At 46.1% G+C, this 16,276-nt stretch overlaps 1 protein-coding gene across 6 annotated transcripts in view; it reads right to left on the reverse strand.

The window, feature by feature from the left end:
* The window catches only part of LOC105181168 (protein Skeletor, isoforms B/C), a 62,619-nt gene extending 46,633 nt beyond the window's left edge, over positions 1 to 15,986 (reverse strand). Inside the window, exons 1-3 of one of the 6 annotated variants that reach the window (XM_025299428.1) lie at positions 11,599 to 11,831; positions 11,369 to 11,485; positions 11,018 to 11,202 (exon numbers count right to left, since the gene is read on the reverse strand). In XM_025299428.1, the coding sequence (XP_025155213.1) occupies positions 11,018 to 11,084 (67 nt within the window). In that variant the 5' untranslated portion in view covers positions 11,085 to 11,202; positions 11,369 to 11,485; positions 11,599 to 11,831. Of the gene's footprint in view, positions 1 to 11,017; positions 11,203 to 11,368; positions 11,509 to 11,598; positions 11,832 to 15,453 lie in introns of those variants that run through there. The other 5 variants (XM_025299431.1, XM_025299430.1, XM_025299429.1 and 2 more) reach the window with 5 other exon arrangements.
* Positions 15,987 to 16,276: the final 290 nt, after the last annotated feature.

A 16,276-nucleotide genomic window follows, 5' to 3' on the forward strand; every position in this document is an offset into this window, starting at 1 on the left:
TAAGCTCAGGTCTAATGTTGTAACTCAAAACAAACCGTATTCGCAAGGTATTATTCCGACGTGTGAAACATTTTGGAGGTAATAATAGAAACATAAAACATTTATTTATAATATATTTATTTATCATACTCATAATAATAGTATTTTTGTGTATCAGGAAGAAACACACCTATTCGTGGTACATCCAACTCCGATTGACCGATCGGTGTTGACAAATTTGACATTTAATGTTAGGTACCAGAGAAAAATGACAGTCGAATATATATATATATATATATATATATATATATATATATATAGAAAATGTCGATCCGATGCCCATTGCTTGCTACTTCTCGCTAAGTAGGCTGCCCACCTAAAAAAATGGACCATCTATCCCCGTTTGGAGAGTTCGCGTAAAAATGCATATACCGCGTAAAAACGAATTTCGAGATTAAATATGAAAATATGATGTTTTTTTAGCCGTTTAAGGGGGACTGGAGGGTCAGATTACTGAAAAATCGTGCTTGTTTTTAATAATGATTTTGTGACGAACTGAATAAATGTGCAAGAATGAAAATTTTAGATATATTTATATAACATATGAAGGATAGAAAAATTTTGTTTTTAAATAAATACTCATATAAATATACGTCCACTTAAATTTTGAACGCGTTTTTCTCGAAATTTTATTGTTCAACTTTTTGCAATGATTTCTCCGAAACTGAACTTCGTATCGATTTGAAAGTTTAAAGCAATAATATTTGTTCATGCAGCTCTCAGGTGAACCATGAACAACTCCGTCAAAATATTTCATTTCGAGATATTAACTTTTTTATTATAAAAGAACTGAAAAATTTGAATTTTTTCCTAATAATAGCTGCCATTTTGTTAATTTTGTTCGATTCTTTTTCTAGCGGCTCACCGGATAATGATAAGCCTCCTCAAGATTTCTAGCTAAAATTCGCTCTGATCGGACCACTGAGAGCCGAGATATTACTGCAGAAACGATAACTTGAACAAAAACAGGAGAGTATATTTCAGCTATATATATCGTATATTTATACGAATATTTGTTAATAAACAAAATTTTTCTACTCTTCATATGTTGTATAACTATACCTAAAATTTTCATTCTTGCACATTTATTCAGTTCGTCGCAAAATATTATCAAAAACAAGCACGATTTTTCAGCAATCTGACCCTCCAGTCCCCTTAAATTCAGGTCTAATGTTGTAACTTAAAATAAACCGCCTTCGCAAGGCATTTTTCTGAAGTGTGAAACACATTTTTGAGGTTACTAAAAGCATAAAACATTTATTTACTCACAATAGCAGTGTTTCGGGGCATCAGGATGAAACACACTTACTCATGGTACATCCAACTCACAACTAACCGATCAGCGCTGACGCCTAGCATATATTAACAAAATTATAGCAATTGACCATCTATCCCCTATGCCCATCTATCCCGGATTTACCCTATATAAGATTGAAAATAAAGTACAATAAAAGTTTATTTCAGGCTGTACGCCTTGTTACAGTTTCTCATTTTGCGCAAATCTCGTTGCTTGCAGAGCACTACAGATGATAATACCGCCTCTCCTCGACAATCTATATCTCGACAATGCGATACTGATCTTGACGATAATCTAGATCATGGACGAACAGGATGACGCGACGTTCAAATCCCGCAAGGATCGGCCACGCTCCTCGCGGCGCGCCTGTGTATTCGTCCTATTAATGTCAAGGTGCATGGTGAACGCAAGGCCGATAAATCATAAAACGCGCAACTGCCCCCTTATAAGAATAGAAAGCAAAAGAATGAGTTAACAATCTTATTGTTTCGATCTGCACGGGAGAGCAATTTTGTTGCCGCCACTCCATCGAGGCATAATCTTCGTGACAGGTGTGCAAAAGAAGAAAACGTCGCGGCACTAAGTAACGCATGAATAATAACCTTCATCCAACAACTTTGTGAAGAAAAGAAAGCGAGTAATTGTGGAAAGTGTCTTACAAATTGAGCTACCAGCAAACCCAGTGATTTGTAACATCTTTCTCAGTAGTCTCTATAATTTCCTCGTGATCACGACGTCATTATGCAGAATAAGATATTAACTTGCCATTTGCAATAGTGCAACGGAAAACGTGATGACGACGCACGACGCACGACGGTGGGGCCGAATCTACTGCTCTGGACAAATCAGTCTTCAGACTTTAATTTTGGTCCGATTTAAACAATTTTTTTTTTTAATGAAAGCTTATGAAATCCCGCACAAATCTGTCGTGGGCGATTTTGCAAAAAAAATTTTGCAAATTTTTTATTTAACAGAAACAAAAATAAAAATATGTTTTTTACCATATAGTATATAATATATTTACCATATAGCATGGTAAACTTATAGCAAACTTTCTTGAAATCTTTGCTATTGTACGAGTATATCCCAGTTGCACGATACAAACTGGTAAATTATTCGATAAAAATGTTCTGCGTGTAGAGTTTAGGATATACATGTAGTCTTAGAGAGTTAGAGGTTATGGAGTTAGTATATATTGGGTGAGTGCAAAAGTTCGTGCGGAGTTTCAATAGATGGAGTTATAAGCGTCGTAAAGTGTTGTCATTAATACTTCCATCTACATATTATATAACGTTGGAAAGGTGACGTCTTCAGCTGTTATTAAAAAAAAATCATTTGTTTTCATACAAACTGCTTCGAGAAATATCACTTTAAAAATGAGTATCGATAAGGTGCATTTACGGCATGTTATGCTTTACGAGTTTCGGAAGGGAATAAACGTTGCCGCAGCCGTAAAAAACATTCAGGATGTTTATCAGGATGAAGCACCAGCTAAACGAACTGTGGAAAAATGGTTTGCTAAATTTCGGCGCGGAGAATTTAACCTTGAAGACGAGCCACGCTCTGGTCGACCTTCTGACATTGATGACGATGTTTTGCGTACTTTAGTGCTCAATAATCCGCGAATTTCAACAGAAGAAGTTGCTACAGCACTAAACGTTGACCGATCAACCGCTTTTCGGCGTTTAAAAAAGATGGGATTCGATTTGAAGCTCGATATATGGGTGCCCCATTTGCTGACCGAGAAGAACAAAATCAAGCGAATTTCTGCAGCCGTTTCTTTACTCGGGCGGCTCAATAACGAGTCGTTTTTGGATCGACTAGTGACGGGCGATGAGAAATGGGTCCTCTACAACAATGTTCAGCGCAAACGGACATGGAAACAATCAGGTGAGCATGGTGACGCAATGCCAAAGGCCAGTTTGCACCCGATGAAGGTGATGCTCTCTGTTTGGTGGGATTGCAAGGGCATAATCTATTTCGAGCTTCTCCCCGCTGGCGAAACGATTGATTCGGACAAGTACTGTCGCCAATTAACCAATCTGAATTGAGAAATAAAAGAGAAACGTCCGATTTTGTCAAATCGCAAGGGAGTCGTCTTTCATCACGACACAACGCCAAACCACACGTTTCGAAAAAGACGCTGCGCAAACTGAAGAGCCTGAAATGGGATGTCTTAATGCATCCACTGTATTCTCCTGATATCGCACCATCTGACTATCACTTGTTCCGGTCATTGCAAAATTATTTAAATGGAAAAAACTTTGACTCTTTGGAGGCCTTAAAAAACGGCGTCTCTTCGTTCTTCGAATCTAAACCGCGCAGTTTTTATGATCGAGGCATCCGTATGCTGCCAGAACGTTGGGAAAAGATTATAGAAAACGATGGAGAATATATCATTGATTGAATAAAGATTTTTGTTTGCCTAATCACTGTGTGACTTTTACTCACAAACTCCGCACGAACTTTTGCACTCACCCAATAGAATATCCGTTTAAATATGTATATTATATATATACTCACATATGTACATACATATATATATATATATATATGTGTGGGCACAAGAGAATTGTGTAAGAAGTTTTATCGAAAGGGTTTTTTATTTGTTTTTGTTAAATAAAAAATTTGCAAAATTTTTTTTGCAAAATCGGCCACGACAGATTTGTGCGGAATTTCATGAGCTTTCATTAAAAAAGATATCGTTTAAACCGAACCATGATTGAAGTCTGTAGACTGATTTGTCCAGAGCAGTAGATTCGGTCACACTGTGCGACGTGTCTACAATTGTAATTCTATCGCTATTTTTGCCACTACAAGCCAATATAAAAGCAAGTCATTCATTACATTAACAGCAGATATTAAGTTGGAAGATTAATCCGCATTGTTTCGCGATAATTAAACGAACAAGTTGTCGTAGATGATAAATCGACGCAAACCGATGCAAATATAAATGATCGTCCAATGAACGCATGAACGTACAGTGTAACGTCGAAAACAAAGAAAGTATCAATAGCGACAAATTTATCGATGCTCCCGATAAGCGTCTTCGGTGTCATAAAATGATATCGCTCGCGATGTCCTCCGATTTTCCGCGTCGCCGTACGGCCCACACGGTTATTCGCGAATTCACCCAAACGTCACGGAGACAAACACCGAGACCCCGAGTAAGCGCGTAGCGTCTTGGGAATCGACGACGAGATTAGACGATTTCTCGTAATGGATAGCGCACCACGCGTTAACATCCCTCCCCCCTCCGTCGGCCCGTTTCTAGCTTTCTTCCCTTGTACCACCCCTTCATTTTCATTAGCCGTCAGTCATGAAGTCTTGCGTCGCGAAAAAACGCAGACGATTACGCTGATGCATGCACGTTACATACACGTACGCACGAGACCACCCCCCGCTATCGGACAATCACACACGGACCCACGTACACACACACAAACACACCCCCGTCGCGCAAGATATCGGCGCGCTTGCGCAACCCTCGCTCGCTTTCACGTGCGCTCCATTACGCGCTTTACTACGGACGTTACTACGACGAGTATCCTCCCACATAATGTACCGCGAGACTGAGCGAGCGGAATACTTCCAATCGTAAGTTGCGACTCGATAATCCCGCGAGACTGAAGACTAACAAGAATGGAGAAAAAGAACGAAACGAACGAACGAACGAACGAACGAACGCTTCGATTATCCTTATTCGCGAATGCAACGAACGCCGCCGATAATCTCATGAACGCGCTACGCGCATTACGCGCTTTCATCCGAGAGGGATGTTCGCCTCTTCTCCTGCCCCTCCGCCGTTTCTCTCTCCCCCTTCTATCTTCCCACCATTAAGGCGTATTAATTTGCGATAACGAGAATATAATGTATAATATGAATAGCTGCAAGCTTCTCTGTCTCGCGAAAAAACTCGGACTGCAAGACGAACGTATTGCGCCGCGGACGCAACAACATGCAGCATGTTAATATGAAATGGACACCGCCTGCTCGCGCAACACTCCGTCGGAGAGTAATCCTCTTTGTAGCAAGTCGCTTTGGGTCGCGCGATGCGAATGCGAATACACTTAAAACGGATTAGGCGAGGGAAAATGACATCGTCGGATTATTAGTAGTTGCGCGCGCGCGCGCGCGCACGTTACCGACGACGAATCAAACAACGCGACGGGCACTGGTCGAATTAAAAGCTTCGATGGCTCTTTGTACGTCACTTCCCGCGGAAATCGAAACTTAGGAGCAGACGCCCGAGCGGTAAACGAGCGGGGCCGCGGTCTTTAAACCGCTCGTGGTCTTTAAAAGCAATCAAAGCGCGCACGTGTACACGTGAGCTCGAGGGATAATCCAACGATTAAATAAAAATCGCGAAAGCTTGCCGCGCGTTATCCAATCTCACCTTTTCCTCTCCCCTCCCCCTTCACCGCCTCCGCTCAGCGGGCCACCGAGCAGCGGTGGAACAGTGAACAGCTCTCCCGGCGCATTCCGTACGCTCCTCGCGCACGGAAGAACGAGTACTCGTGAAACGCGAGCCGACGTCAAGCGATGAAACGATCGATCTCTCGTGAAATATTGCCCGTATATCGCGATTCTCGCAATACCCGACTCGTCTCTCTCTCTCTCTCTCTCGGCGAGAAGAGAGACGCGAGCAGTCGCGGCAGACGGCCGCGCTCGAGGGATTCGCGGAGCTTACAGCAGCGCCGTGAGCGCGCGTGCGCGCGCGCGCGCGGCAGCCCCGCGCCTCGCGTCACACACCAACAAGTAATAACCCCTGTAATCTGTAAGAGCGCGGAACGGACGTGATCGCGACTGGCTCGCTGACCCGGAAGCAAACCCCGGAAAAAAGAAGATAAAAAGATAGGGGGACAGGGGGAGAAAGAGAGAAGGAAAGAAGAAAGGGATGTGCATCTCTCCCTCTCGATGTCCGGCGGTGATGGCGGTGGTGATGGTGGTGGTGCGAGTGCAACCGAGCATTCGCGGCATTACAACCGCCGACAACAACATGCGGGCGTGCGTGCGTATACCCCGGAGACCTTACGAGTGATTCCAGACAGACGAATGAACGAATGAACGAACGACGGACGGACGGACGGACGGACCATACCATCGCCACGAGACTATTGTCCCGTTCGATTTGAGATTCGTCGAGTGCCGCGATCGAATCCGGCTCCAACCGGGCTTGATTGGGGCGAGAGGGTGCTGCACGCGCGCACACCCCGTCGATACTTTCGGCGCGCTGCACCGTTATTATATCGATGTGATATCGATTGGACGTTTCGAATCTGTCGTAGTGCCGCTTCTGAAGTAGCGTCAGCTACTTTCTTTTATCGCTCAGCGAATTCTTCTGCGCTCTCGGCGAGGCTGCCCGATCGGAACAAAGTTGATTCTTTTCTTTCCCCAGCAGGGCAGTCGTATTTTTAGCTACTGTAAGCTACCGAGGATCAGGATTCCGTCGCGTCGAGCTTTAAAACTGCGTATCCTCGCGCGCGCGCGCGCAGCTTACTGCGCAAAGCGGTGGTATACTTGCGACTCGAAACTACGAAATTGCGAGTGGATATACCCTCCGCTGTGAGAGAAGAAACTACCTTGTTCCTGCGAAAAGGACATTACGAGAATCCGCTTTCCTCGGAACATTTCTACCGTAAACGTACAAGGGGACCGTGATTTTTTTAAACGAGAGAGAACTCAAATGTAATTACGTTACCGCGTCTATTGAGAGCGAACATTCCGTAAATAAAGATAAAATGAGATACAGGCGCGAGCGCGAAGGGTGAGAAGGGGCGAAAAGACGCTAATGGAACTTGATTAGAAAGTGACCCACCGACGAAGAAATATTCCCATGAGGATTTCTCTTAAACGTGATTTAGCTTTGCCGCGCGACGAAGCGTCGCGGAATGCTAAGTGTCCGGGGTGTGAGAAACGTGCGATCGCTTTGTGATCGCGTGAACGTAGATCGGCGAGACGCCGGTGATAACAATGCGATAATAACGCGAATCTGCTCGCGCTTTTATGCCTCCTCCCCGCCCTCGCCCCTCGTGAAATCGCTGAAACGGATTATCCGACAGTTTCGGCGGAACCCTTCGACCCGACGATGACGGCGAACTGGTTTGAAAGCGAATTCGGTCGATGAGACCGACGTTTGAGAGGAAACGAGCAAGGAGCGGGCGGCGAGACGGAAAGCAACCCGGCATTGATAGAGAGAGAGAGAGAGAGAGAGAGAGAGAGAGGAGGACAGAGAGTAACATGGAAAAAGAAAAAGACAGGAACTCCGAGTGAAAGTCCCCTAGCAAAAACCAGGCCAGGGCTTCGTATCTTGGCGCGAACACACCGTAGCCATTATGCAATTACGTCGACGACGCGTTGGCTGCCGTCTACTTGAGCGCCGCGGGTTTGCCCGGCTGCGCGTCCCCGTTTCGCTTCACACAATTTACGTTCCGAATCGCTTAAAAGTTTTCGAATTACCGTCGCGGCCGCGGACGCAAATGTTACCCGGCCATGTCGTTGCGACATTGTTTTTGGCGATTAACGACGATTCGCTGCCGCCACGGTCGAATACAAGCGTGCAAGCGTGTTCTCTTTCCCTCCTTCCCTCTTCCTCTCTTTTCCTCTTATTCTATTTCTTTTTTTTTTAGAAAAGGACATTTTTTCGCGCGTTTCTTGATATTTAACGAGGTCCCGAGAAGAATCGTTCAATATATTGGAAGTACAAATTAGTTCGGTTCGTTTTTTTGTGTTAAAAATGTATTTATTTCAAAACAAAATGAATGAACAGATCAATTAAAGTATTTTCCATCGCTGGCTACTACTTTCTCCCATTTCTCAGGCAATTTTCGAATCCCATCTCGAAAAAATGACTCGTCTTTTGAGGCGATCCAAGTTTGGAGCCAATTTTCGATTTCTGCGAAAGAAGTGAACCGGTGACCTGCCAAATCGTGCTGCATCCTTCGGAACAACCAATAATCAGAAGGAGCAATGTCCGGCGGAGAATACGGCGGGTGCGGTAAAACATCCCATTTGAGCGTTTCCAAATATTTTTTTTACGACTTTTGCGACATGAGGCCGAGCGTTTTCATGAAGAATAACTTTATCATAACTTTCCTCGTATTCCGGCCGTTTTTCTCGCAACGGCTCAAACGGATCAATTGTAGCCGATACCGATCGCCCATAATGGGATCTCCAGGTTTCAGCAGCTCATAGTAAACAATACCCTTTTGGTCCCACCAGATACAGAGCATGATCTTCGAACCATGTATGTTCGGCTTTGGTGTTGATGTTGAGGTCGATGGCAACAATTGACCGGGCTTGGCGTAGTATTTTTTCTTCTTGGGGTTGTCGTAGAATATCCACTTCTTATCTCCAGTTACAATCCGATGCAAAAAACCTTTTCTTTGTTGCCTTTGAATCAGCTACTCGCAAATGAAAAATCGCCTTTCAACGTCTCTCGGTTTCAGTTTCTAACCTAACCTAATTTCCTTGTTTTTGAATAAATCCCATGTCTCTCAATCGTACGGAAACGGCTTGTTGAGTCACTCCCAATGATTCTGCAAGCTCCTCTTGCGTTTAACTCTGATCTTCCTCGAGTAATACCTCCAATTCTTTGTCCTCGAATTTTTTTGGCTGTCCAGAGCGAGGCTTGTCCTCGACGCTGAAATCTCCATCCTTGAACGTCGAAACCATTCCCTACATGATTTATCAGTTGGAGCAGCGTCACCATAAACTTCAACAAGCATTCGATGGGCTTCAGCTGCACTTTTCTTTCAATTAAAGCAGAAAATTAAAACCTCCCGCAAATGCTGCTTGGTTAACACAAAATTCGACATTTTCAACACTGTAAAAAGCAAGGTTTTTGTATGAAACTCAAAGCGATATAAACTGAATATTATTGGCAGATGCTAACCTCTCTGAAACCGCCAAAATCGGCAGGCGTTATGAACCATTCATAACAGCCGGAGCCATCTTTTGAAAACGGACCGAACTAATTTGTACAGCCAATAGAATCAGAAGGGTGCAGAAACAGGTGCGCCATCACGTCCCACGTTCGTCCGCAGGAGACGGAATTACTTGCGTTCCTGGTAAACGCGGGAACGTGTCGAAAGAATTGGTCGCCGCGTCGTCCTTCGCCAACCGGCGATTTCCGAAGGTAGATCAAGGTCACGAGTTGCGGCTGTTAAATTTCGAGATCTTGTAGCCCCGTCGTGTTGCGCCACGAGCGAAAATAATCTGATATGTTGCTCGTAGACGTGCAACATTGAGTTCCTCCAGTCGTTCAACTTCGATGAGAAACGTCAACGACACAGGCCGATCACATTCTACTATGATTACTTCACTCTCTCTCTCTCTTCCTCCTCCTTCCCCTCTCTCTCTCTCTCTCTCTCTCTCTCTCTTTTCCTGCTTATTTTGCAAATCTCTGGTAATCGAAAGTCCTTAGTGCCCCCATTGCACGCGTAACTCGACGTAACTCTACGACACACACACACACGTCCATGTGTGAGCATTGAACGCGATCGCACGAATCGCTTTGCGAAATGTGCGAAAATGCTGGGTAATCTTGAGAGGTCAAGAGGTCATCGAACGTTGCGCAAGGCTTTTTCTCGCATTCGCGCCGCTCGCCGCTGCCGCGGAGCGGAAAGCCACATAATTCGTATCACTTTGGCTAGTAAGTAAGGAAGCACGCGAAACGTGGGTATTACCGCAAAATAACAGACGCGGCCTCTGCGGTAACAACGACTGCAGGTAACCCAATGACCGCTCACGAGCTCTCGCAATTCCAGCGGGCCGGCCGCGCCGCGCGCGGAAATTTCCACGCATTTTAAATTGACGTGATACGCACAATGGCTGTCTATTACAGACTGACCAAACACCAGTTAACTCTGCTACCTCGCAGAAGCTGAGTCGCTTCAGTGCGTGGCTGTAACAGGCCTTCTACAATGAATCGTTAGTCGTAAGACTTAAGCAAATTGACTAACTACAGCTGATAATTTTTCGGGACAATAGACTGTGATTGGTCAATTCGCTTACATCGGCGCGTACGCGCACGCATCGCGAATCGCAGCGCACGGGACGCACGGGACGGAAACGTTGCCTTTCTGTTTTCTCTCATGCTTCTTTCAGTCTTTTTCATTTCGCCCCGCGTATTACGACGAAATAATCTTGTCATCGCAGCTGGCACGAGCGTACGAGTGAAATGCAAATATGCAAGTTCGCAAATATATATAAAAGCGCGCGCATGTCGACGATCGGGCGATCGAGCGATGACACACGCGTGAAATTCTAAAGATATCTTTTCGGTGGCAAAGTGGAAGTCGCAAACAAATTGCTGCGTCATTTTTGCGGACTGGCGATAACGAGACCTCAGGCCGGCGAGAATCGGCCGGTGAAAAGTTGCTCACACTCGCGACATCGACATCGAATTTCATGCGCTATTCTCCTCAGCCTCGGTTCTCTCCACCGGAGAGAGCCGGGGACTTTGCGGAGTTACTTTTCCGAAGTTACTCGAAACGCAAAACGCCGAGCAGCGGAGAGAAGTGCGCTGCGTGCGCCTCGTTTTCTCCACTTGACCTCCTCACCGCTGGATTACACAACATTTTCTCCGATCCGGCGCAACGTCACCGCGCGCGCGCGTTCCATCACGCTCGGCGAATCTCGCATTATGCTCGTTGACTGTTAATAATCGTGACGACTTACCGAGGTGTAATGTGGCGAGGGCGAACAAAAGCAAACCGGAGATGAGTCGCCGTGGCGTCGCGTCCATTTTTCGGTTCCGGCCACTGCGGGTCGCGAGTCCTCTTCTTTTCCGTTACTGCTGCGGACGGTGGTGACGACGGCACATGTACACACACACGAACCACACGCGCGCACTTATAATCGATCTGCAATTCGAAAAAAGAAGCACACTGTGAAGCCTCGCGTTGATCTTTCTCACCAGTAGGCCCCCTCTCGTAGATATCACCTCTCGTCGATCCTTAATTTTTAACAACTCGTTTTCGACTCGCTCGGTACATGGACCAACGGAATTTAATGTATAAATTATTATACTTGATTGGTCACGCGGAGCGATCAAAATCGAAAATCCCGATCCCGTGAAACATCCCACGGAGAACTGTCCTTCCACAGCTTCGGAAGAAAAGCCGCAGGATGGCTCGGCGATAAGAACTACAGGGACGAAGCGAGCTGCACTTTAACATCGAATTTTCTTCAATGCCTGCGTCGTTATCATAAAATGCGCGCGTAAGAAGATATCTAAAATACAGAAATGTAATACGTACGAGCAAGGTCAAACGGGTATGTCGGCGACGAATGTGTGATTTCCAGTCAGTGTTGGGAATTGACGCTAAGTCTCAGGCGAAAACACGATAGGCACGAGAAGCGATCGACGAGAGATCGGACGAACTTGATGGCGACGCTCGACCGGCTCAAACTCGACTGAGTGTAAATTCGTCATTGATCGCGCGGCACACCTTTCTCATGCGATCTCACGGCTCTCAAGCCGTACGATCTACCGTTACCCGAAGATTATGATTCTGGTATACAAATTCCGCACGAAGGAGAGAGGGAAAGAGAGAGAGACAGAGACAGAGAGAAAGAGAGAGAGAGAGAGAGAGGGAGGGAGGGAGAGCGTAACATGTCGTATACGCAGCGTGTCGTCTGTCGTGCGTGAAAATAGTTTAGAGCTCATTTAGCGCGCTCACTTTTCAGCGTTTGTCAATCGTGCGAGAATGAAATTCGGTCAAATAAATTCTCCGACACGATAAACCGAATGAATGCGACGAGCGCTAAACATGACGAAGATTAAAGTAACAATTTTTAATCGGATTATTATGGGAGAAACGCGCTTCGTTTCTCCTTCTTCGACCTGTGAGCAAGGTCTTAATTTGTCCGTAATTTGAAATAAATTATTGCGAAATAAACCTTTGTCATGCAACATACAGAAAGCCAAAATGCATCGTCCGACAGTGAAAAAGATACAATGAACTTTTAAAGGATGAATAAACTCGCTGCATCATATAATAGATTTCAAAGAGGCTCTATTCACTGCTAATATCGCAGCTATCAATATTTAACGCAAAACAGAAAGAAATATAATATCACCGTTATTCCGATGATGCAGCGCGCACACAATATATCTTATACGCCGTTGTTTGTTTGCCCCGCCAAACAATAATTCATGCGCGTCTAGCAAGCAAGCGCCCATGCTAACGTGTTTGAAAAATCTCATCATCTAAAGCCCGCCCGGCATACTTTTGCGTACTAAACTCGTAGAAGAGAGTGGAACGAGAAAGAGAGAGAGAGAGAGAGAGAGAGAGAGAGAGAGAAAGCTGAGCATAACGCAATCATATGATGATTAAAATGCCATTGGCGTTATAATCAAAATATAATTGACGCAAACTCTATTGTCTCTACACTGCTCCACAAATGTAGTCTATTGAATTTTAATAAAGTGAAAGCAAAATCCTCGTTCAGCAAACGTTTCAATAAATCGTGCGAGGCAAACAGATAGAATATCGCACCTGGGCTGCGTTCCAAAACACTACTCTCTGCGTAGCGGAACTCATCGCCGTTCTAAAACGCGGAGTAATGTACTATATGGGCAAAGTTTAAGCGTTCCAAAAGTGGAGATGTATTCCGAGTGAACTCGGTGAATCCTGTTTCCGAAGTGAGTTAGAAGAATAAATAGTAAGGTACGATCGCGTATATATAAAAAGTACAACTCCCACTTGATATCAATTGTTTAATACGCGTACCAACCAAACCTTCCTGTTAAATTATTTAAATTTTCAGCAATACGTGCAAACGAGACTGTTCAATTTGTACACCGACATAATAGTTTTAACACCTTGTGCCACTTATGGTTATGAAGATCTTTTAATTTAATTTTTTAATTCAACTTAATGTCTTTTTTCAAGTACTTCTGGCTTCTGAAACAGTCTAACACTGCCATTTAACACACTTTTTCGGTTTCACCTCAACTAATTTTACAAGTTACTCAGTTAAATCAGTCTCAGTTAAACGTGTCACGACAAAGTGTACTCCGCATACAGAACTTATTCATTCGAAATCTCTTGGACTTGGTAACTTGCTCAGACTTATTCTTTCTCTCACCACGTCAGATTCCGTAGAATTGACTTAGTAGAGCTTTTGGGAACGCAGCCTTGGAAGAGCGTAACGAGTTGAGAGATTCAATGGTTGGTTTCAATGGTTAGTCGAGACGAGATAGAGATGAAATTATATGTTGCATAAAATTCACAGGCTATACCGATCGATTTTCGAGCTGCCCGTGCTCAAAACGGTAAATTGCGACGAACGTCGCTCACGAATAAGTCACGCGAGTAAAAAGCTCGATTACGCCGTACATACGTCGTGATTTCGTCGTGATCCAACGTGAAAAGCTAGAGATGTGCACGCGCGAAATAACTGTTCCTCCTCTGTCCCTCCCATACCTTGCAGGATAGCAGTAGCTGATGTTCCTCTTTTTTCTGTTCTTTTTCTCGAATTCATCCAGCGCGCTCCTACTTAATCTCCCAATCTGTCCGACATATTTTTATACGTATCAAACTTCGCTGTCGCTATCGGCCGGCCAGGAGATAGACGAATGTGGTATATCGTGCCGTATATTTCCGGCATGTGTATCGTTACGAACATAATCTCTTTCTATCGCTCGGAAGCACACGCGCGTATAAGCACAACGCCGATGTTTCGGCGGCGCTCGTTTCGAGGCGTAATTTCTATTTGTTTATCGCGATACACACACGCGCGCGTTTCTATCTCGACGAGCCCAAGCGCAGCTTTATCCCGTGCAATCGCGAGCAATACGCAACGGCGGATCGTTATCGAAATTACCATTACACAGAATCGCGAATTCACCGAATTTGAGCGGCCGAATGTAACCGTCTTATCGCGTTACTTTTCACACATTGTCGCGGATCGGAAACCTCACGCAATCGTCATCGTAAATCGGCGAATTACACCGTAATCGATGAGATCCGGCTCCCGCGTATCGGATCCCGCGCATATTGCGAGCAGCTTCGTCGAATACGTCGGGAAACTGCGACGCACCAATTGATTCTCTCACTCTCGGCTCTCACGCGCTTCAACGTGTAATCGCGTTTAATTGCTACGCAAGACACATCACGCCGGTAATTCATTTGCCGAGAATTCGTGCCTTCATCGATCCGCAAGATGCCTTCCTGCGACCTGACGAAAGACCTTGCGAGTATGTTACACGTATACGCACACGCAGACCGTCACGCGATGATATCAAAATATAAAATCTCGACGATATATATATATATATTGATTTGTCTCTCTCGTGCGGATGCAACGCCTTCAAACGCCTTCGAAGCTGGTCCCATGCTTGGGAAATAGCAATTGTCACCCAACACAATCACCGCCGGTGCCGGACGCACCAAGAAAGACAATAGATACAAAGAATCGAGATTTCGGCAACACGATAGCGTAGCAAATGACCAACACTTGATTAAACATTTTTGAAGTATAAATCGGAAGTTCCGTTAAACACACTAACCCAGATGTCCAGATGGCAAATGGCTACGTGTACGCTGCTGCATATTCTCCGGAATATCAACGCGCGATTGCTCCTCAAACGTAACGAAATATTTGACCTCTTCAAGAAGATACAACAAAAAGTTCTATCGCGCGATCAAATGATTTGTGCCGGAAACTTTACGGAGAGAGGCTATACTCTACGAATCCAAAGTCCTCCAAAGTCCCTCCCTTTCTCTCCCCCCCTCTCTCTCTCTCTCTCTCTCGCTCTCTCGCTCTCTCTCGCTCTCTCTCGCTCTCGCTCTTGCTTTCTCGCTCTCTCGAGCACAACGCAGGGAATACCATAGCTACTGGCACGACAATTCCAAGGAAATTACCGTTGAAACATAGTCACACAAGCGTGATACCTCAGCCTCATGGAGAGTCCTTTACCAGACGCGAATTCGAGCGAAGAATTCTCGCGCCACCTCGCGTCGCCATCTAATTGACCTTCTCGTGCACCTTGCTCCACATTTGCAAAACTATTTTTTTACGTTCACGAGCATCTCTCGCCCTCCGCGCGCACAGCACACCGCGTACGTAGGTATGTAGGTACAGTCCGAGCTCTAATTCTCATTCACCTGTCGGCCAACCTCTCTCTCTCTCTTGCTCATCCTCTTGACCATACATCCCTATATGATAACGTCGCAGGCTTCACTCGACGACGATACGATGCAATACGGAGCGACGCCGATCTCGCGAATACGCGAGCGTAGCTGCGCGGCCTTATCGCGCGCGCGCGCGCGTTATCTCTTCTCTCGTCGTTGGGCCCGCCGACAACGGCGCGGGTCTCCTGACCTGGTCGCAGCGATGCACGACGCGCAGCGGCAGCAGCAGCAGCAGCAACAGCAGCAGCAACAGCAACAGCAGCGGGGGAGCCGGCGCCGAGAGGCTACCACACCACGGTGGGCTACCACCGTGGGACGCGCGTTTTCGTGTGGATGTGGAAGGACTGAGGCGCGACGGCGGCGGCTCTACTCGTGCTGTGAGCCGCGAGTACGCGCTCCCCGGGACATGTATTGGCGGGTAGGAAAGCTCCACCTATCGCGCAACCGAGTGGGAGGGCATAGGAAAACCCGGAGCTTGCGCCCTCCGGCTGGCCCGCGCACCAAGCACAACCCCTTCCTTGGCTTTTTCCCAACTTTCGAGCTTGCGGTGCACCCCCTCCCCTCCCCGCCGGCCCCCCCTCCCGCACCCTCTGCCCTATCCATGTCCTCTTCCTCCTCCACCGCCCTCGTTCTAACCCCCTCGACCCTCTCGCGCCATCATCGCTTCTCGCCCCCATCATTACCATCGCCGCTACCATCCTGCAACCCCGCGAGCTTTTGTCCACCTCCGCCCCCGCCGTTCCTCTTCCCGTTCCGTTCCCATCCACCCCCCCCCCCGCTGACCCCTCGTTGGGCG

This window comes from Harpegnathos saltator, unplaced genomic scaffold (genome assembly GCF_003227715.2).
Source record: "Harpegnathos saltator strain DR-91 unplaced genomic scaffold, Hsal_v8.6 scaffold275, whole genome shotgun sequence".
NCBI classification, from domain to species: Eukaryota; Metazoa; Arthropoda; class Insecta; order Hymenoptera; family Formicidae; genus Harpegnathos; species Harpegnathos saltator.